We start from the raw sequence: 21,911 nt of genomic DNA, 5'->3' as shown, positions 1-21,911 counted from the left end.
TTTATGAGCTAGATTTCTGAGAACACGCCATTTAGCACGTCGCGCCATTTTTTCCCATTTCCTCGCAGTAAAAGCCAGCTGCTGAATCAAGATCGATCGTTCAATTTTCGATTCTGTTTAACGTCGTTAATATGGCGTTTGACCGATCTGTCTTTTTGATCCGTGTTCTTTACAAGATCAACGCTTTCATTTTATCAGAACGCCACTATTATGACCCCCCACAACAAGGCGGAAATCTTGTAACCTTCGTCGTTATAAACTCCTGTGGAGCATCAGGTGAGAAGAACGACACCTTCAGGTCTTGGCGAGACCGACCATAGGGAGACAAAATTGTACTGGTGTACAAATAAAACAAGTACGAAAATAAACGAAACATCGGAACACAAAGCTTCGGCGTCGATTTATAGACAACATGTTCTTCTATTCGTTGATTAAATAGCCACGTTGCAAGAAACACGGCGTCAGTCGCTTTAAAGACCGGATGTCGCGAAATACGATCTTGCCCATGCGAAAAAGTCGTGATCTTTCACTAAAACACCACTATTCCAGACGACGGTCGAAGAGAACCAGCAATCTCGGATGAATGCAGAATCTCAATTTTTAATGTCCTTCGACATTTTCACAAGCGACAGCCAAAGAGATTACCGATCAGGAATCTTTTGTTCTTGTTCAGTTTGGTGTGCTGTAAATTATTGACTTTAGAAACGAAGAGAATTAAGCTTGAAAACAATTATGTCGATTGATTTTTATAGGACATTGTTTGCCCAGCGCCAAATTTGCATACGTGAAGTTGGAATCCATTGTTTTGTGTAAATCCAGTTTTACATTTTCGATTAAAAAACTTCCATTCATCCAAATATTAACAATGTCGTAACTTGGGTTCCACTTGATTGAAGATTCGAAGACAAATGACGTTTGGCCGTTCACTGCCCAAAGCAACTCGCAATTGAAGTTTAAACGCATTTATCTATTTCAAAAACCGTCTGTGATATTTCCTCGAACGTTGTTTGACATTACACTTCCTGATTTTCAGTCCAGTGTTTTAAAAACGGAAAAGAATCACACCACCTTCGCCCTCGTGCCACGCTCTGTTGTTTCCTGTGTGACGTCAGTAAAAGCGTCACGTGACAACAGGTGAAAACGCATGCGCAACAACAAGAAATTTGTCTTCTTTCGTAAGCAGCAAGAACAACTGCAAATGGCGTTGAGTGAGTTGTATTTTTTGTAAAAATACTTTACCAAACGGTGTTATATCAGGACATTTTGAAAGAGCAGACGCCCTCTTGCAAGTTTAGGGTGTCTTCAGTGTGTTGGAGTGAGCGTCAGTGAAATTTTGGTTTTGGAAATTTGAAGTTACTTTACATCAGTGAAAGTGGCACGAGTTAGATGACTGTGGTGCTTGACCAACCCTCAACGGACGCTGTTAGGTAGGTCGAATGCGTCATATTTCAGTCCTCCATGTACCCTAGCGTTTCATCGGTACATGGTGGATCCATAAAGTGTAACTAGGAAGTATTTTTGCGACGATAACTACCACCTATTTCTGGTTTATAATTTGATATGTTTGTATGTTATAAGCTCAAGTTTATGTACAGCCAGCTCCTACTTCATGTTGTTGTGTGTGTGTTTCTCTGTGTTTCTAGCTTCATACGTTGGTATTGTTAGGTTTAATCATGCCAACCGGTTCCTTTTGCGCTGTTTCAATTGTAGAAGCGAAACTAGATATGGTCGATTTGTAAGTTCATTATGGCTCCCTTCAGAGCGAAGGTTAGAATTCAAATCAATACGCCTACTTGGGATGTTTTTCTCGAGCGTAGAGGAGCGAATTGTGATGACCATACTAGCTTGTCTTGCCAAATTTTTGATCGTACTTGAACGTCTCAACGCTTCTCTAGAGCTAGGATGTTTTTATCTATCATTTACCCCCATAGAGTGAAAGCAAAGCGATTCAGCGCTGAAGATTTTGTATATCAAGTGATTCAGTAATTTGACCTTAGTAAGACGAACTTAGCTTCGTAGAATAAGCAGAAAGCGATGGCAAGTCGACAAACATTGCTTCTAAACCATCAAAACGATGTAATTTTGATCCATTGTCATCCATTTGTTGTCTCCCTGATGTTGTAGAATTACAGACGATTCACTCGAATCATGTTGATAAATCTCGCGATTGCTCTCAACAAGCGGTAAATTCTGTTTCCTAAGTACTTTTACTGGCTCATCCACAAAACTAGAACGATATTTTTGCTATTTCTTGTTATCGAAACCATGTGCACCTCTTTTAATAAGAGAAAGTTTCGTTTTAAACCTCTTAAACATGTGCTCGCGTCCGCCATTTTGTTTTATCGACTTGTTTTTTATGCGACGACCGAAATAGAATTTCCTTGAGTGATAGCTTCTCTGCTAGCGATTTAAAACATGCTAGACGCCCAAATGACTAGAAATACCCCTCCAGATTTATCTTGCTGGTTTCGATGTGTTTTCTTGACGGAAAACACTTGGATTCGGAACTTGTCTTGTCGAATTATGAAATCCACTTATGATGGCGGTCGCTGGCTAAGTAGAACCTCACATTTTCGAGCAGAGGGCATTCTCATCACGTCAAGGAAAGATTTACTCTTTCTGGAAATGCTATTTTTTGCTCAGATGAAGGAAAAAAAACGCTATTTAGGCGCTTACAATGCTTGCATTGGAAAGGTGTGTCTCGCTAGTTCGTAGCCTTTTCTAGTGTTCAAATATTTATCGTATCTCAATTCATTTCGTGGAACCCTTTCTTCCGATTGCGAAGTTTATTATAATGTCGTCTTTTTCTGTCTTAATAATTGAATTTTCTACCCTACTTTTTTGCCAAGAAAGCCCGGCGTGTTTTCGCTGTCCTCTGCCATGAAAATTGTGGTCGCGACGAAGTGAACCGCGTCTGAAGAAACGTGTTTGTTTGAACGACTACCATCTGCTTGCTTCATCGCTTTCTACTATGGCTGTTATGATTAATGCATGTCTGTCGCTTTACAGGCCTTATTTTGCCGACACCTCGACTAATTCTTCGCTTAGAGACTGTTCTTGCTGATGTTTATGTGTTTTATGTACCATATTAGTTTCACCTATTTTGGAAAACTCTTCGACTCCATTTGCGTTCCGCTTCAATTTTTGTCGCGATTTGCATGTATTTTTCATGACGTGGTTAGGTGCTTTGTATTCGAATGCGTGTTCAGAAAGCGAAAACTTATCCTTTCTTGCTTTATTTGATAGAAAACGCCGCTTTCTAGTTGGGTCGCTTTTTAGATCAAGAGTATTCACTGTGGTCGATAATTTCGCCTTGCAACCTTCGCTCCTCGTGAAGGTTTCAAAAGTCGACTTGTTGAGTTGAACTGTTTCGCTTGGATTACTTTTATCGAAACAATCTAGTATCAGATGTAAGCTTCTCCTTCATATATTTTGAATTTCTAATTCGCCAACGCTCCTTTTAAAGGCTGTTTCCATTTAATAACAACACATCATGGTTCGATTGCGTTATATTCCTACACATTCGTATACGACAGAAATAGATTACAGTTTGTTTTAACCTTGAGGTTTTTTTGAGAAATAAAGTGTTTCTTTACTGGATCTGTTGAATGATGAAGCATATTTTTTTTTCTTGTCCTGTTTTTAATGCGTTCAGGTCAAAGGGAAATGCAAAAAAACTTGCCATCTTGCCATGATAACAGCTTGCACAGGCAACCACGACATCTGCTAATTTTCAGAAGTAGTAGAGCTTGTTCGAATTTGAATCACCGTTCAACATGATCTGGCAGCATTTGAAGATGGCTCTTGCAGTCATTAGAATCCAACTATATTTATTGGACATTTGATGTTTAAATAGCAAGAATATTTCATCGTAATACTGATGACAACTTTGTGTCAACCAAAATGCAAATAGATCTTCCCATAGGCCCATATCCATATCACCTAAGGCCCATTTTATGTAAAAGAACACCTTTCTTAATTTCTAGATTTAGAACTGTAACATCTCTTGCTCCTGTAGTTTTCTTGTGCGCTCATTAAGCTGATGTTGTCTCCTGCAATCCATGAATTTACATTGCGTTCATTAGCACAAATGTTGCTTCATGTTATATTTATGATGCAAGATTCATTCATTCATTCCCCTTGGAGATTTGATGCATTTTGCATGAAGGCTGTTGTAGTCTAATATATGTTTCCTATCTTTTTGCCTGCTACGCATGGATATGTGCATGGGAATATTTGAATAGAAAGCTACAAAGTTTGATTTCTGTAGCAATTTGTATTTCTGGTTGTTTAGCTCGGAGACCATGTGGACATCAATATATTTTTGTAAGGGCTTATCAGTAGCAATCTTGCGTTGGATGTGTTCTTTTTATTCTGTCTCTATCACACCAAAGTTTCTATTGTACTTTTGTCAAGATCAGTATGTAACTCATTATGGGGCAGGAAACCTTGATAAAACACTTGGCCTGCAGTCTCTTTCAATATAGTAACGATAGCCTTGATTTAGAACATTGTCATCAAGACATTTAAGGCTATGCATTAGTGTTGAGAGAGAATGATTTGACGAGCAGCTTTTCAATGAAATATCTTAGAACATCACCATTATAATACCCTATTATTCTAACATAGAAGTGTTCTATTCACATGGAGGGCTGTCAGTAAAGAGCAGAGTTTTCCTTTGCCAGATGTCTGTTAATGTTTACATAAGTGTCAATGCTCACCCAGAGCTGACTTGTCAAATTTGTTTCAAAGGTTTGGTTGCTTTGTCGAGCACAATAGTGGACCATGGCTTCGTATTTAATGGCAGTTAAGCTTCCATCCCCTGATGAATCATGCAGATAAAAAGTAATGAGTGTCAACCTCCTGTTAGAAACAGCACCCTCAGGCCTTTCAAAGCCCATGACTGCTGGATCTGAGTGAGTAATTTAATTTTTCTTGTTCTATAGTATCACAGCACTGCTGACGGCCATGTGATTAGAGGAAAGAAAGTAATCACACATGGGATTCATTTGTGATTTGCTACAAAATTCTCAAAACTCTAAGAATCAGTAGGGAGAATTACAATGTTGTTGGGTCTGAAGTGAAGTTGTTTGTATGTTTGTTTTTAATGGAAACTGTTGGATTTATGTTGTGAAAATTAACTCATGCCAAAGTTTTAGGTAATTGACGTTGTCAGATCAGTAATATAGTTTTGCCAACTAATAGAACACTTGCTTGAATAGTGAATGCTGCCATGTCATATTTATTGGTTAATAGTGTAGATGTACCTGTACAGCTGTATTAATTGCTGATAATTTTGATACATTGCACTGAGTGCTAATAGGGGCTAACATACTTTCTTATCCATTATATCCATTATATTTCTTTTCCTTACAAACACACATGTAAATGATCAAATAATGTTTAGGTAATTTCACGAGTAAAGCATGACAAAATTATCGTATTAATTAGTTAATGTATGTAATGAGGAAAGGTGATTCTGTTTGCAAATGGTGACACAGGCACAGAAAGAATGTACATGTTGTGGTTCAATTTTAACCTTGGTACAATCTGGTTTTTTCCTTTGTTTTATTTTGTTATCATGTATTATTACCATACACCAGAACAAAGGAGAATACCAAATGGTACAAAGGGTACAATTAAAGCACAACATACATGTACATAGAAGATAGTAACCCTGGTTTCTATGGTGCTTAAGACTTGGGAATATTAATTCTCCTCACAGACAGGATGTTAATACTGCTACTGTTTCAACATGGAGTTTTTCAGTTATCCCTAACATTATTTCAGTAACAGAAATTTTCTCAAATGTGCACAATGTATCTTCAAACACAGTGTTCAGCTTCTTAGGAGTTCCATTATAGAGTACCAACCTGCAGTGACCACTGTTAAAGTCACTGAAACTTGGGCATGAATCATGAATATAAGGATAGAAGGTTCTCGGCATTAAAAGGACATTAAAAATGATAATAAGATTTACCAAGTCGGAGAGCAGTTTTATTAACACCAACAGACATTTAGTTGTTAGTAAAAATATGGTAGCTTATTGCTCCCTGGCTCTCAGGGGGATTGATGTACTATTCAAGTTATTATGAGATAACAGCCCATTGGAGACTGCCAACTTATTTTTTGTTATCGTTTCTTTCTGTGCTTGGATTTTCGTCTGGTTCTTTTGGAGTTGTGTCTGATTCCCTTGATTTATACCTGTTGTTTACACCTTTCATTTTGGCGTTGACTTTAACCAAAGTGTAACATTACAGCTTTATTAAGGTAGTGTTCTGTTGCTATCTATTGTATTTGTTGCTAAGTAACATGGGTATTTTGATAGAAAGCATTATTATTGTTAATATAAACATCATGGAACAAGTAAAGTAGCAATACCCTCTGTGATTATTTTTCTTTTCTGATTTGACATTGAAAGAGTGAGGAATCTAAAGAAGACCGCTCATTGTGTTATTGGAACCTAAACTGCTTTTGTTTTGAAATGGACAGTAAACCTCTAATCCAGTTATGCAATGATGAAGTTTTTATTTCAATGTTTGCCCCATAATTGTAAATAGAATTGTCTACTGCCTAAGTTTATAGCGAGGAAAACAGGATATAGTTTTTCAGGGCTAAAATAATGCTCTTTATTGTTCAATCCTAAACATTCCAAATGCTCCAGGGATTGGGTTTTATTACAACCAGTTGTATCAAATTCAGCAACTAGATATTCTCCAGCTGAAATTGTGGAATGTAAAACAATACATTGTCATTTGGTCTTTGTACCCTCTGTTGTTTTGTACTAAGACCACGCAAACTTCTATAAAATATCATTTTCATGTTTGACCTCTCATGTCATCTTCTCTCAACTGAAACAGAATTTATGGTTTTGGATGACCACATATTCCTTTTGAGACTTGTGCTAATAAATAAATAATACTGGTAATATGCAAAGTGAAAAAGTTATCATTTTAGCAGTCTCGTGTTTACAAATGTACTTTATAATCAAGCAAGGATTAATGCTCTTTGTCCCAGCTGCTGTATTTCTTTTCACTTCAGAAGTGGCTCGGTGATTGAAATGGCTTTGTAATTAGTTATGGACAGACACAATTAAAGTGCTAATAAATTGTTCTCATTTATTTTCAGCCCTCAGCCTGCTGAGTCTAGCACAGCACCAAAAATGCCAAGTATTGCCTCCATTCGCCACATACCCCATATCTTGGTAAGCTAAGCTAAATCATTCAAGGATGAAGTTTACAAATGAAACTCCATTTTAATGCTGGGGGTAGCCCTGTGAGGGGCTTGCATCCCATCCAGGGGGGAGTAGAAATGCTCCTAGTCACTTCATGCTACAGAAACTGGGATAAGGGGCCACTTGGCCGGTATGCAGACTTACCTTAGTTGCCTTGCTGTGTTATTCAACAAGGACTAAGTGGCCTTGTGGGTATACAAGCTACTTAGTTAGAACTATGGTGGACCCTTAAGGATGCCAGCTGGTATTATGGCTTGGTATTAAGACAATTGTTTAAAAGTTCCACCAAACTGTTCTCAGTGGAAGCCCAAAAATGTACATTTACTTCTACTTGTGCCAATGTGTGTTCATGTATGTACATGTTGTGGTTTAATTTTTCCTTGGTACAAAATACCAGATTGTACCACACCCAGGGTAAAATTGAACCTCAACATGCTCATGTAAACTGTGGTACATCTTCTGTTAGCCACTCCACTGGGAGCTATATAACTTTTAAGTCAATGGTATTACCTACTAATAAATTATATACATTATTTTTGTTCTTACCTTACGTATAAATAACCATTAAATTTGTATTTTTAAATGCATCGTAGCTCTTAGTAAAGTAGGTCATTGTTTTCTTTTAGGCGGTTGTTTTGTGAGCTTTGAAAAGTCAATCTAATGCCAATTTTTTTGTAATTTCACTTGTCGCCATTTGGTTGCTTATACTAACATGCTTTGATTATTTCAGGATCATAACTATGGACAGCCTCCTCCCATGACGCCTCCTGATTCTAACAGTCCAGGGCCTGAAGATGTTGATACAGGGAATGAGGATGATGAAGATGATGGTGTTACGAGGTGTATTTGGTAAGAAAGCTTATTACTTTCAACTAGGAATATTAAGTGACCTAAACGTGCAGTTATCAACTGTGTTTGCATCCTTCATCTTCTTGGCAAGTAGATATTTCTCTGCAACATCTTTGTCAGGGATGTAGCTGAAAAGACAGTTGGCAGACACATTTGTAAAAGTTTGGGCTGCTTTTCTGGCTTGTTGAGCTTCGTCTTTGTTCTCTAGTGAAGTTTCAGCCAGTGATAAGCTCTCTTTCAGCTGGTGAAATTAGCTTGTAACCAGGTCTTAGCTGTATCTGTGATCTTTATTGTAGCTCAATCATTGTTCAAGTATGGTCAATTGTACAGACTGGAAAATTAATCTTGGAGAATGGATAAAGAAAAAATTCCATTTAGTATTACCATTTCTTAGAAAGTAAGACATCATTGGGAATATGCTAACACTCGACACTTGAAATATTAATAAATGCATTTTAATGGTTCATGATCATTCTCTCTCCTTCTAGTGAGTTTGATCATGATGATGGCTACATGATTTGTTGCGACAAGTGCAGGTTTGTTTTCCTGTGTTGCTTACATGTAATAGAGCAATTTCGATATATTAAAATTCTGCCTAACACAATAGACCTCAGCACAAGGCTCCAAAATAAACTCCACAAACTCTGTAGTTATTTCCCGTAGCCTTGTACTGAGGTCCATTGTTTTAGGCTGAATTTTAATATTTCGAAATTGGTCTATTGTAGAGTTCATGAGAATTGTGCTGGCTGGTTTGTCAATGTTACTTTAGTTCATGTATGTGTAACTCATATTTCCAAATTTTCAAGTGCATAGTATGAAAATTTTCCAAAAACTGTAGGAATGATGCTGTATGGAAGGATGCTTAAATTTATCTTTTCTTTTTTTTTGTAATTTATTTTTTCTTGTAGTGTGTGGCAGCACATAGAGTGTATGGGAATCAGCTCTGATGCCGTGCCTGAAAACTACCTTTGTGATCAGTGTCAACCGAGGTAAGAAACATTTTCAATATGAGTAATCAAGTTATTGCGTGCAACTATACTTGAAAATCTAAAAGGCTATTAGCTGTATACAATTTTTTTTCTGTGTGACATACATAATCATTAGTGTTTAAAGTATTCTGGTACAGCCTTGGACAAAAATTAATGGCATGGAGTAATTAATTAGTTAATGGAAAAGACTGCTTGAAGTGTCATCTAGACGTGTAGAGTTTTTCTTATGTAAAATGCTAGGGAATTGGTTAATGCTTATCTCAAAATTATAAATTGTCCTTGTTGAATATCAATATGTACAATACCATACATGTAGATCCATTCTGCATTTAGACAATATCCTTGGTTGATTAGACTCCCTTTGTATTCATTGCACCTGTCTGCTTTCAAGACAGTGTATTGCACTGACACTGGCTTAAAAATATATCAAGGACTCTCACAAGCATTTGGCATAAAGTATATTCATTTCAATAACAAAGTGAGATTTATGTCTTAAGGACATTGTCACTCTTTCTTTTCAATTCCCATCTGCATGTAATATACTTTTAATTGTGGACCTCTTGTGTACATGTTTCTGCCTTCCTAGAACATTGGACAGAGAAAGGGCCAGGGCAATTCAAGAGCGGAAAAGAGAGGAGCAAAGTGGTAGGTCCTTGAATTGTCCTCATCCTTGAGCACTCCTTGATGGTTTCTCCAGGTTTTTCCTTGCCTTTAAACATACATGTAACGCTTCCTTGCAGCCACTAATAGAATGATTTCAGAGATGTTTTGATTCTTTTAGCTAACATGTAGCACTACGCTCATTGGGTAAGCAAGGCTGTGTTCTAAGACAAAATTACAAGGAGCCCAAAGGTTCCAAACCATAAAAACCTGAGCTAATATGAAAAAAGTGAGTTTTTTCAGTTGCCCAAAGGTAAAAAGTCAGTCACCTGTGGCACCCAGGCGCTTTTAGAGCACAGCCCTGACAACTGCCTCTTGTCCTTTAACAATATTTTAATTTCTTGCCTAGTTTTTTACTGACCAATTTTTTGTGATAACATTTTGGCTAATATTTAAGCTCAATTAGATGTCTTTCCATTTCTAGTCACCTTTTGATAAAGTTGTTGACAATTCTAACATAAATATCTTTGCCTCTGTAAGATGATGATGACGATGATGATAGTGAAGAAGACAGGGACACGCCATCTTACACTGCCATTTCTAATACACCAACAAGGATCACGCTAACAGCTAAAGTTAACCAAAAGCGAAAACGGGGCCCTAACAAGATCAAGGTTAAAGATAAAGATATTCTTCATGTAAGTAAAATCTTTTATTTTGTTGGCATCTTCATTAACCATAGGGAATCTCTTTTTTTTAACTGTTAATTTTGTGATTTTCTTACTGAATTGTTTTGCATAACAGGCTAGTGAAAATCACGATAAGGAGAAGAAACCCAAGAGAAGGCGGGTAGGTGCAAAATTATTTTCCTTCTGTCCCAGGTTCTTGATTTTCTGTAGTGAAGCATTTCTTTTAGTGTAAGTTCTGAAAATTTAGTCATTCTTGTTGGGTGTGTAGTTGACAAATGTAATTTTCTTTATTCTTCACAAAAGTCTGGACAATGGATAGATACAATCATAGTTGTTGGAAAAATTATATTTTTGAAATTCTGCCTGTGTGCCAATTGCTGGCGTTGTTACAAAGTAAAGACACTCCCAGATGCTTTCAGAATTTGAAAGAAAAAAGTTATTTGGGTTAATGAAGGATAAAAATTGTTGTTAGTTTACTGATGTACCCTTGATCTGGTTGTGATACAGAGACAGAAGCAAAAGCCTGCCCCTGGATTTGTTCCTGGTGAGTTGATCTCTTCCTCTAGGCTTTCAAAAAGCTTTTTTTCATAGTCTTCTGTTACCATGACATGTATATTGTGTGGTTCCTACATGTATGTGTGTATACAGGGCTGTGCTCTAAAAGCACCCAGGTTCAACAGTCGTCTGACTTTTGCCTTTGGGTGACTCGATAAAAATTACTTTTTTCATACAAGCTTAATATTTTTGTGGTTAGGAACCTTTGGTTCTTTGAAATGTTTCTTAGACCACAGGCTTGCTGTATGTCTGGCACAATATAAAATATAGTTTGATAGATTTGATTGACCAAACAGAGCGTCCACTGTACAATTAATATTCTGGTAAGTGTTGACTGGCTTTTTATATACTTTCAAAAATTTTTCTTAATTAGTGTTGAACATGACACAATTCCCACACTTGTCTGAAGTTTCATTTTTTTCTTCAGTTGATGAGGAAACTAACGAGGCATGGGACAACACATGCAATTCTTTTGATAATTACGAGGAGTTGAAAGAAAATATTTACAGCAAGGAGCTGGAACAACTAGCTCTAAACTCAATACAGGTGTGTTTGTTTGTTACAATAACAACACTGCATAGTAAATGGTTTGAACCCAGGAGTATCAATACTTCGTATAGTGTGATCGTCCGCGTGAGTGTAGTTCTGAAAAGAACTGTTGTTGGTGACAACCAACAGCAGTTCTTTTCAGAACTACACTCACCTGGATGATCACACTATATGAACTAATAACAACACTATTCATTTTCATTGACAATTTCTGAAAGTTTTTCCTAGAGGCAATAGCTCTTTTCACGGATAACTTTTCTCATTTGCATTAGAAGGTAATCCAACATGTATGTGAGACAATTTCAGGCAGTGTTGTAGTTTCTGCCCACATTTGCCATGCCTTCAGCAGGGCTAACAAAAAACGTGAATTCCAGCTGCCCCTGGGACAAGTTGCTCTTAAATTCTGGTTGCTATGGGCAAGTCTTAGTTTGCTCTTTTAATGATTTAGTTGGCAGATGACTTACCTGATTCCTTGCCCATTGGGCAACTGAGAATGAAAAGTTACTTGCCCAGCTTGTCCCTCACAATGGGATGGCACCTTTTTGGAGCCCTGATGCATGTTTAAATGAGAAAAGTTAACTGTGAAAATGGCTATTACTGTTTACATGTCCAAAATTTGGAAAGCCTGTAGGAAGCTTGATCACTTGGAAACAATTGACATACTGTAAAACCTTCTTAACATGTAGGATACTTGACCATGTTTTCTGTGTGCTTGGTAAACACTGGCACATGGTGTTTTAAAATGGGTAGTGTGTCCTTTTTTAACCACTCACCTTGAGTGAGTCTGTACCTGTATCTTAAACTGAGTTTGTTTTTCTTCAGGAAAATGGATTCTTGCCATCTGTTGCCAGTGATGATCAGCTATGCAAAGTTGTAGAAGTGCAGCAATGTAGAAAGGTAAATGTTGTTTGCTACTTCCTAGCTTATCCATTCTTGATAGTTATTATATGTAATAAATTGATCTATTTATTGTCCAATTAGTAAAAATGGAGAGGACTGCTAAGTTTTATAAGGCTATAGGAACATGTTGGTTACTGAAACAAACCTATATTAAGCATTGTGATTGAGGTGGAGTTTGAAATGGTGTTGATCTTCTAGAAACATTGATCAGATCTAAATCATATCGCCTTTCTGTTGTTTTTGTAGGGTATCGTTGCCACAGAAGACATGGACAAAGACAAGTTCATTGTTCAGTGCAAGGTTAGTGTTATCGTACATGAATGTAACCGGAGTTAATTATCTGGACTGAAAAAGAAGTAAGACATTCAAATTGGAAGTAGAAGATGGTACACAAAGAGAGTTAATATTTTCTGCTTGGTATGGGATGGTTCAGGACTTGGTGCTTTTTTGTAGTTTACTTGTAGATCTCAATTGCAACTCTCTTTTTGAAGCCATACTGGAATCATTATGCTATTTCCCCAAAACCGTAAACTAAGAATCTGGGGGAAACTTGAGGGCAATTTTGTGACTTTTGAAAAACGTTTTTTCTTCTTTCTTTCAGGGAAAACTCATGCTCCTCTCCAAGTTTGAATCAGAAAATCCATTTTTCAAAAGGTAATTTTTCTGCTTTTAATTAGTGCCTTGGTTTAGTTTTTGAAATGAGTTAAGTTTAGTTTGGTTTAGTTTTTCAAATTAGATATAAATGTATCATACATATCCTACATGTAACTGTAGGAAATGAATGCCTTGGCCACTGCTGTAATGTAATGTGCCATAATGTGTTGTTGGGCAGGACAGTTCACTTTCACATGTAGCACTGGCTGCTGCAGAAATATGCCAGAAGTTTACTGTCATCTATTATGGCATAATGGTAGGACAAACTGCATGTAACAGGGCTTGGGCTATCTGCAGGCACTGTGAACAGGGCTGCAACAGTGGGATTAGGAACACGCCAAACCACTTCATTGCAGGGGTTTCATTAATGTTTTAAGCAGGAAGGCAACTGGTTTTTTACAGGCAGGCAAAACTATTTGAACAGAACTTCTTTTAAAGCTTCACTCTCCGTGGTCAAACCAGGCGGTCAAAACTGTCCTCCCCACCGGTCAATTTTCCCTGTTTCCAGCCCTTTTTGAAAGCCCTGCTTCATGGATGCTTAGTTTGCCCACATGTACATGTACATCTAGCTGTATGTCTCTCTGAGTAAAGCACCCCGTATGCTTGTTTCTCATGTACAGGTGCAGTCCATACGTCTTCTATTATTCAAAACTTGACCACTTACAGTTGTGTGTGGATGCAAGAACTCATGGTAATGATGCAAGGTTTGCCAGAAGGTCCTGCTCTCCCAACTCGGTGGTGAGTAACATTTCACAGGTTCCAACTTAGGACAATTCCAGTCCTGTGCTATTTTCACCAGCCAAATCTGGACAATTGAAGTTTCAGATTTATTTTGTCTTGGAGTAGAGCAAAAATATTTGACACATTTAAAGGTGGATAGTACTGCTGTTTGTCATAAGAAAAATTGTTCTCTCTATGGTCTAACATTGGATTGAATTTGCTATTTCAGGTCCGGCACTTCATGCTCAGTGGGAGAGTCTGTTTAGGGATCTTCTCGTCAAGTCCCTTACCAAAAGGGGCCGAAATCACAATCCCATTTGAGTTCCAGTTTGAAGAGTACAATAGCTACCTGGACTGTGCTTGTGCTCAAGACATGTGTGGCGTGATGAAGTACAACCTTAAATTCCAGAATCAAAATCATGATAACCACACACAAAAAAAATTTAAGGCACATGACGAGGATAGCAACTCCGGCCCACATCAAAAGATGTCCCCCCTCAGAGTGTCACTGGGTAATAGTCAGAGCTTGCAGGTGAGAAAAATAAACATCTTGTGATGTGAAGGTTTGATATGAATAAAATAAGTTAGAGCAGTGGTAAAAAGAGTGATGTTGTAAATGTAGTTGTTTGTAGTGGTCAATGTGCTTAGCTACACATGCATATAGTTAGTTCACCTGCATGACACTTAACCTGACGAAATAAATATATCAACCAGACATAATAGGCTTAAACATTCCAACTGGCAGGATGCAGACCAGTTGGCTATTTCCAAGCATGACTGACAAGTTGAACTTGGGTCTACCTAGAAACAACTTCAGCTAAGTTGTCAGAGTGGGACTTGAACCAGCAACCTCCAGATTTCATGTCTAGCATACTAACCACTCTGCCATGCTGCCTCCACCTGAGTAAGTGATGATGATGCTAATGTTATGGTATCATGGTTTTGTAGGGTGACAGCGACTCTGACATAGAAAACAACCCTGAGAAGCGAGGCAAGAAGAGCAGAGAGGAAAGAAAGCTGGAGGCATACCTGAGGCAAATTAAAGAAATGGAAAAGAAAGAAAAACGGAAACAGCAAACCCAGAAAGAACACAAACATGAGCTGATTAGCCCAGTCAACCAAGATGTGACGTTTAACAAGCTCAGTAAGAATATTAAGGGGATAAAGAGGGCCTTGAGTAAGAGACGAACAGGAGCACCAGGCTTTAAAAGAAAGCGAGCCAGGCTGTCAAGTTGTTCTTCAGAACCTTTGTCTCCAGATGATCACAGCAGCAATGCCACTACTCCCACGACGCCAAAGGTGACATCTGCATCGTCATTACCAGAACAGGAACCTAGCACTGTGACTCCATCCACTTCACCTAACAGAAGCTTTAGGTTTCCTAAGGATACTAAGCAGGTATGTAATTATTGAAGGGATAGGCTGGGTGTCATGATGAAAGATATGTAACAATTTAATCGAAAATTGTGCTATAATCATCTCATTTCCAACTAGTGTGAGTGGAATAATTGTTTTTCCCCAAAATGTAGAAAACTAAAATAAAATGCAAATAAAAATGAAGTGAAAAATTATGTGTGAGCTTACCATGTTAGGTTTCCAGCGCATGGTTTAATGGGTCATATATAACATAGAAGCTGAGCCAGCGAACACTCTTGAATTGCATCATCCAGTGATCCAGGTTTTAATGAAAACTGTTATAAATTTATTTCCAAAAACTCATGTTGTGTTTTGTTTTTATTTCAGAGTGGAGAAGAAGAGGTGAAAGAAACTCCCACCAAAGACACCACAGTGTCTGTAAAGACAGAGCTAGCAGATCACAGTGAAGCCTCTACTCCTAACTCCCCCATTACACCAAGAGAGGAGAGTGAACCAAAGCTTGTACTCAGCACTGCCAGTAGCACAACTGAACAAGATATTCTACCAGACAGTGCAAATACTCTTTCAGAAAATGTGTTGCCTGCTCCTGCTGATACTGAGTGCTCACCAAGTACAGTGGATAGTAGTGTGTTAGGCAAGGACTTGAATAATTCACTTGCAGAATGTCTTGTTGAGATAAATGTGGCTGTCGGCAGTGGCAGAAATACTCCAAGTCCATGTCCGTCAACTTCAGGTAGTTATTTTCTAGTGAAGTCTGAAATTATATGGTGCTATCGATATTGATGTTACCCCTGTCTACAACATACCGCTAAGTTTCCCAGTTCTTGCAAAAATAATTCCTCCACCATATCAATGCCCCTTGATAGCTGATTGATTCATGTTAGAGACCTCCAATCTAATTGTTCCAAGCTATAGCTCTAAGCCTTGCTATCATTATGGGGAGAGCTACTGTGCTACACCTGTAGTTGATTTTCCTTCTCCAAGAATGCAACCTGAGGTTGATATCAGGACTACAAGTCATGTCTCCCAGTTCCTTCATCATAGTGGTTTACTTACATTTTGTTATCGTATTCACCCGCGCATAGGCTCCCCAACTAGTGCAGAGAGTGTAACAAGTGGTTACAGTGGCTCTGCTACTGAGCGAACAAGCCCAGGACCTGCGCCTGGAAGTCCTGTGGCATCTGTGAAGTTTGGCCACCGAGTTACAAGATCCAGCCCTTTGTATGGATCACTAAAGAAGGTACTTGAAAGCAAGACTAGTTTCAATTTTATTTTTAGCTTGAGATTCAGTTAAGCTCAATTATCAAACATCTATTTGTGGAGTATGAGTGATCAATGGTTAGCTTATCCTAACAACCTTTCAAAGTTGTTAAGTAAACCAAGGTAATGTAAAGAAGCTTGTCAACACAAGAGGAATGTTTTTTTTTTTGGTGTGACACTGAATTCTCATCACTAACAGTGAAGGTACTGTATGATAATCAGTAATGATAATTAGTATTTTGAGAGATGGATGAAAACCTTTTTTTCCCAACCAGCTACAATTTCTTTGTTCTTTCCCTTGCAGAGGTGGTTATTTCAATACCTTTATGGTCAGAACATGGTCAATGAAAGGCCTCCAAATGGTTTCAAACTCAATGTTGGCAGTGCTGTGAGTGGGCTGGTAAATGGTAAAACAATTCCGTCTTCGCTGAGGAGAAATGGTCTCCCTAAAATTATAGGTATGTATATCTGTGTGGAATTTCCCCAGTGCTCTGTTCCCTTTTGTCTTCCTCTGAAATGGTTCACAGGACCACGCAGCTGTGTGCTTTGTCCATTGTACAGTTAACTATGAATATGAAAAAGAAGCTTTTTAATTTTACCTGGTTTTACCTGTAATTGTAATTCCATGTTCTTTGTCATGTTTCAACAGATCCATTGCCCCTCAAGAAACGACATTTAAGAAGGTACCAAAAGATGGCGTCTGAATCAGAGCAATCTGCTAATTTGACATCACAAACTATATCTGGCGAGGCGCTGTGCGAGGAACCACTTATTGTAAGCTCACCTGTTGCACTGGAACAGCAAGTGCAGATTGTATTAGCGGACAGTGTGAACGACTTACAACCTCATAAAGAAGAACCTATCACAAACAATGAACGAATTTCTTTGAGGGAACAAACACTTTTGAAAGTTAACACTTCTATTGCATCAAGCTCAATAGAGACTAAAAATTCAACAGTCACTTCACAGAATTGTGCTATCACAGTGACAACTAGTGACTCTGGAATTTTGCAGAGAAGACCCAGTGATCCAAGACTTGTAAATAACTCGCCCGTTACTAGCACAAATCCTGTTTTGTCCCCTGGTTATGGTGTTCCTTTGGTGACAAGTTCTGTGTCACCTGTAGCTGTGGTGACGCCCATCGCTGGGCAGTCTGTGGTGCAGTTTTCTCAGAGTAATGACTCGTCTGGAACACCGGGAAAGAAAAAGGTGAGAAGGCTTAGCTAAACGACGTTCTGGTTTGTTATGTTACAGAGGAGAACTGCAGGTATGAACAGTTTTTATTTTAAATAATATCAAACACTAACGACTGTGTTTGACCACATTTCCAGACACTGAGAAGAGAGTTGAAAATACGACTCGTAGTGCAGTATTTTTGATAAACTTCGAGGAGTGTGGAAATGTGGTCAAACACTGTCTCGAGTGTTTGATATATCTTCTCAATCGAAACTAAAACTAAGGAGAAAACGGAGAAATAAAATCGTATAAAGCTATGCTTCTTAAGATCAGATATCCAAACACCTTCACAGTCGTGATTTCCTTTGTTTAAATTTGATGAATTAATGAGTTTGAGAAAGATCAATCCATAGTTAGATATCAATAATTCCTTGATATGCTGTAAATTACCGTTATTCTACAGGTGGGTTACAAATCACACAGCCTTTTAGATCCACAAGTAATAGAAACAGTAATGTCATTATGCAGTTGAGCTTAGCTATTCTTTTATTCTGCAGGTGTCCTTGTTAGAATATCGCAACCGATCTCGTAACAGACTGTCAGTGGACTTGCCGCCAAGAACGTTCCCGCAACATACAGCTGTTGTGACGCCTCCGTCGAACTCTTCATCTGCATCAAGCTTCTCGTCGTCGGTTATAAAATCGTCATCTCTAAGCGCATCACTTCCGAATCTCAGTGCATCCTCTACGACGCCATCGCTTGTTCATCGACCAGTTGTCAGCGGTGGGGACATAAATGGACCTCATTTGGAACCTGTCAGTCCGGATTCAGAGGACAAATCATCTGGTAAACAGATTGAACTGCTGACATAAATAAAATGCTATCACTCTGTGTTGTCGACATGCAGTGTCAGGGGTTTCATCAACGTTTTCAGCAGGAGAGCAAGTGGTTTTCACAGGCAGGCAAAACTTTTGGAACTGAACTTCTCAATCAGAAAAACTTTCCAATACATGGTCAAACCAGGCGGTCAAAACCATTCTCACGGCCAGTTAATTTGCCTGGTTCCTGGCCCTTAATGAATTCCCTGACTGTGTGTGCGTGTGCATAAGGTTTTGGTATTGGACTGATACTAGCTTGCAACTGAGGCCAATGCGAGGAGTCTTTTCAAATGCAAATGAGGTTTCTTTTCCATGACATTCCTCCACATGGGCATCCATTGTAAGCTAGTGCCAGTCCAGTACTAAAAATGCGAAAATGGTCTTTTTGTTTAGAGGGACATGTTATGTGACCTTTTTATAAAACAGCAGGCCTTAGTACCACATGTAGGTAATATTAACCCTGCACTTTGAGTTCAGAAACACAATAAGATGAACGTATTCACTGGCATTGTATTTTTTTAGTTCTCTTGCGTCGGCTGACAAAAGCTCCTAGCAGTGCGTATGACAGAGGTAGTTCCTCTTCAAGAGAAGGAAAAGGCTTCATGTACGGTGACGGGGATTCACGCCTCAAGAGAGGTGAGGGTTTTGAATATCTCTTGAAATTTTGTCTGATGTCTGGTGATTTCCTTCTTAATTAATGCTCGGAGCGTGACAAGACACTTGTTTGCTTGCAGAAATTCAAAAGAAACATGAAGAGCTGACAAAAAAAGAGGAAAGTCTGGCCAAGGCCAATGAAAAGCTGTCATCATTCTTTGCCGTGCACCTGCAAAAAGGTATTTCTCTTGTTAATAGTCATGTTTTTGAAACCAGTACTTGGTTAAAAATTAAAGGGCAGGTTTGAAGTGTAGTTTTTTCCGTGTTGACTTGCCGAACATTAATTTTCATTTTCCAGTGTGCATATGGAATCATTGACTGCTATATTCGTAAACTAAGGCTTAAGTAACTTGGCATTTCTTTTTGAGTATGCATATATAATATAACTATACTTTCGCACTGGTCCCGAAAAATGGAGTGGCTTTTGTTTCTATTTAAGTTTCGTATTTAACGCCTTCTGCCCCTCTAACCTTAGATTCGAAGCCCTCAACAGTGGTTGGCAGATCTCCAAGCAACAGTACCAGCAGCAACGAGTCTTCCAATACGCCTGTGGAAATAACTGGTACGTTTAAACTCTGCCTTGGGTTTGTGTAACTTGTGGAGTCTGATAACCTTTGACGGAATGAAGGAATAGTTCCACTCGCTTTCCGAATTCATCAACGAAATTTCTGGGACTCTTAGTCAACGAAAGCATGTTGAACGCTGGTAGAAATATTTGTGTTGACTATTAATGAGCTTCATGGGAGGCGCGGTGGCCTCATAGTTAGTGCGCTTGTCTCCGGATCGAGCAGTCCGGGACATTGTCTTGTGATCTCGAGCAAGACACTTTACTCACCCAGTGCCTCGATCTCTCCTCCCAGGTGTATAAATGGGTACTGGGGAACTTAAGGCTGGGGATAACCTTGCGATTGACTAACATCGTATCCTGAGAGGAGTAGAAATACTCCCAGTCATTTCATGCTACAGAAGCCGGGATCACCTCCGGCCTGATGGGCCACTTGGCTCGTATGCAGACTTCACCATTAATGTGCTTCACTTTGTACTTGTGCAGGTGATGCTATGGAAATTGAGGACGAGGATAGTAATTCGAACTCCAACATCTACATAAACACTCCGATGGCAGTTGCTTCCTCGCACACACACTCCACACATATTCCACATCGTCCCTCGCTTCTCTCACAGTTTCCTCAAGCGGTAGGTTTCTGCCTTTGTCTATTCGCTCATTTATTTATATTTTTGCAGATTGACTTGGCATTGGAGCGGTTTTCTATCGAGTGTAGTGAAACCAGAACCAATGCAATCACTTCAGCCAATCACAAAAGACACAGACAATCCAGTGAACCAATCAAAACTTGAAGTAATTACATGCAGCTGACTCAAAGCGCGGGAAAACGTGTGCGAACGAGTCACGATTGGTGTTGGTTTTAATTCTGATTGGATGACAAAGTGGCGCGAGTTTTAAAGCCATTCGTCCAGCGTAGTGATGCAAAACCAATACATCGTTTTCACTGTCACGCAATAAAAAAATAAATTGAAAACCATCCAGTTGAAAACGCTACGAAATTGTGATGTTATAGAAGATAACTAAATAAGACACTTCTCTAAGTTTTAGGCCTGTGCTTCAGATATAAGTCGAAATGTTTTGCAGAAATTTACACCTCCATAACCCTGAAATTCAAAATGCTCTGTTTGCAAACGAAGCACGCTATTGAACTGTAAAATTTTAAACAGATATAAATATACCCCCTCTTATGCCTGATGAGGATGAAAACTTTGGTGGCTCTTTAGTTTTGGATTTTAGAAAGTGATGACGTAACGTGAAAATGATCTATTGCTTTTCAACACTCAAATGAAAACCGCTCTATTCTAGACTATACCTCCAAAAAGCTGGTAACTTTCTTTTCCACTAGAGACACTATATAATGAATTAATTTTTTTTTTCTTTCAGAGTTACAGAATAAGTCATTCACATCCAACTCACTACATAGCAACGGCCGCGCCCCAGCTTCCCTCTCCGTCACAGCCACCGCCGCGGATACCAAACAGTTCGCCTCAATACTTGGTAACTAGTCCTTCTGCTCCAGCGCATGTCCGTTTTCAATCGCCGTACCAAGCCGCTCCATCACAGACGGCTGGGTTCTACCACCATTGACCTGGGCTCTAGTGTCCTGTCTCCCTCCGACTTAAGAGAATATTGTAGTTAAGATGCACTTCTGTAGTAATGTATTAATTTGAAAGGTCTGGCTATTGTAAATTTTCCTGTTAGTGTTGTGTAGAGCCAAGCTCTTGTCTGCAAGGTTAGCGTGACTGTTGGTTTTGGCTTTGTGCGAGAGAAAAAAAATAACGCAGAGAGCTTGTTATATAAATTGTAGTTAAAGTGGTGATTTGTGGTGAGATTTTCAGCGAGTGGTCAGCATATTGCGATTCGTTCAAGTTCCCGCAATTCTCGATATCAGGAGAATCCGCAGAGTTCATGTTAAGTTTTACGACCCATTGTGACCGTTGGCTTGTGGTGTAAGACCACAGCAGTTGTTTTACATACTTACGTACATTATCATGTATTATAGCCCTCCCCATATCTTAAACTGTTATTTTAGATGGGAACCAAGACTGTTAAATAAAGAAATGTATGGCTAATGCCTTTTCGTAAGGCGGTCTTCACTGTTATTGTTTTATAAATTGGCCTACCCCTATCACATGAACCCTGGTCGGACGGCAGAAGATGGGAAAAATTAAAAAAAAAAAACTACTTGAAAGTCAATTCGGGCATCAATAAACGAGATGCCCGCTCCTGATGCTGTGTTTGTGTTTGCTAAGATTAGTTACA

The 21,911-nt window shown here is 38.8% G+C and overlaps 1 protein-coding gene across 1 annotated transcript; it reads left to right on the top strand.

Moving 5' to 3' along the window:
* The first annotated feature begins 1,152 nt into the window (after positions 1-1,152).
* LOC110066816 (uncharacterized) lies at positions 1,153-21,734 on the top strand. Its single transcript, XM_020774064.2, has 27 exons — positions 1,153-1,427; positions 4,753-4,916; positions 7,129-7,204; positions 7,965-8,083; positions 8,572-8,619; positions 8,992-9,072; positions 9,659-9,717; positions 10,213-10,370; positions 10,477-10,521; positions 10,869-10,905; positions 11,344-11,462; positions 12,288-12,362; positions 12,612-12,665; positions 12,967-13,019; positions 13,640-13,757; positions 13,969-14,271; positions 14,688-15,137; positions 15,483-15,849; positions 16,202-16,356; positions 16,681-16,834; positions 17,026-17,585; positions 18,110-18,398; positions 18,953-19,066; positions 19,165-19,263; positions 19,560-19,646; positions 20,136-20,278; positions 21,033-21,734. The coding sequence occupies exons 2-27, from the start codon at positions 4,849-4,851 to the stop codon at positions 21,234-21,236; spliced, it is 4,035 nt and encodes a 1,344-aa protein (XP_020629723.2). The 5' UTR covers positions 1,153-1,427; positions 4,753-4,848; the 3' UTR covers positions 21,237-21,734.
* Positions 21,735-21,911: the final 177 nt, after the last annotated feature.

The sequence above is a fragment of the Orbicella faveolata genome, unplaced genomic scaffold, assembly GCF_042242905.1.
Source record: "Orbicella faveolata isolate gen_17 unplaced genomic scaffold, um_ofav_v1 contig_4, whole genome shotgun sequence".
NCBI classification, from domain to species: domain Eukaryota; kingdom Metazoa; phylum Cnidaria; class Anthozoa; order Scleractinia; family Merulinidae; genus Orbicella; species Orbicella faveolata.
This window is presented reverse-complemented; position numbering and strand designations above follow the sequence as displayed.

Excerpts from the sequence above, each read along its gene's own strand:
- LOC110066816 (XM_020774064.2), top strand. The coding sequence starts at position 4,849 with ATGAGTGTCAACCTCCTGTTAGAAACAGCACCCTCAGGCCTTTCAAAG. Across the intron at positions 9,073-9,658 it reads TGTGATCAGTGTCAACCGAG|AACATTGGACAGAGAAAGGG; the intron begins GTAAGAAACATT and ends CTGCCTTCCTAG. Across the intron at positions 11,463-12,287 it reads TAGCTCTAAACTCAATACAG|GAAAATGGATTCTTGCCATC; the intron begins GTGTGTTTGTTT and ends GTTTTTCTTCAG.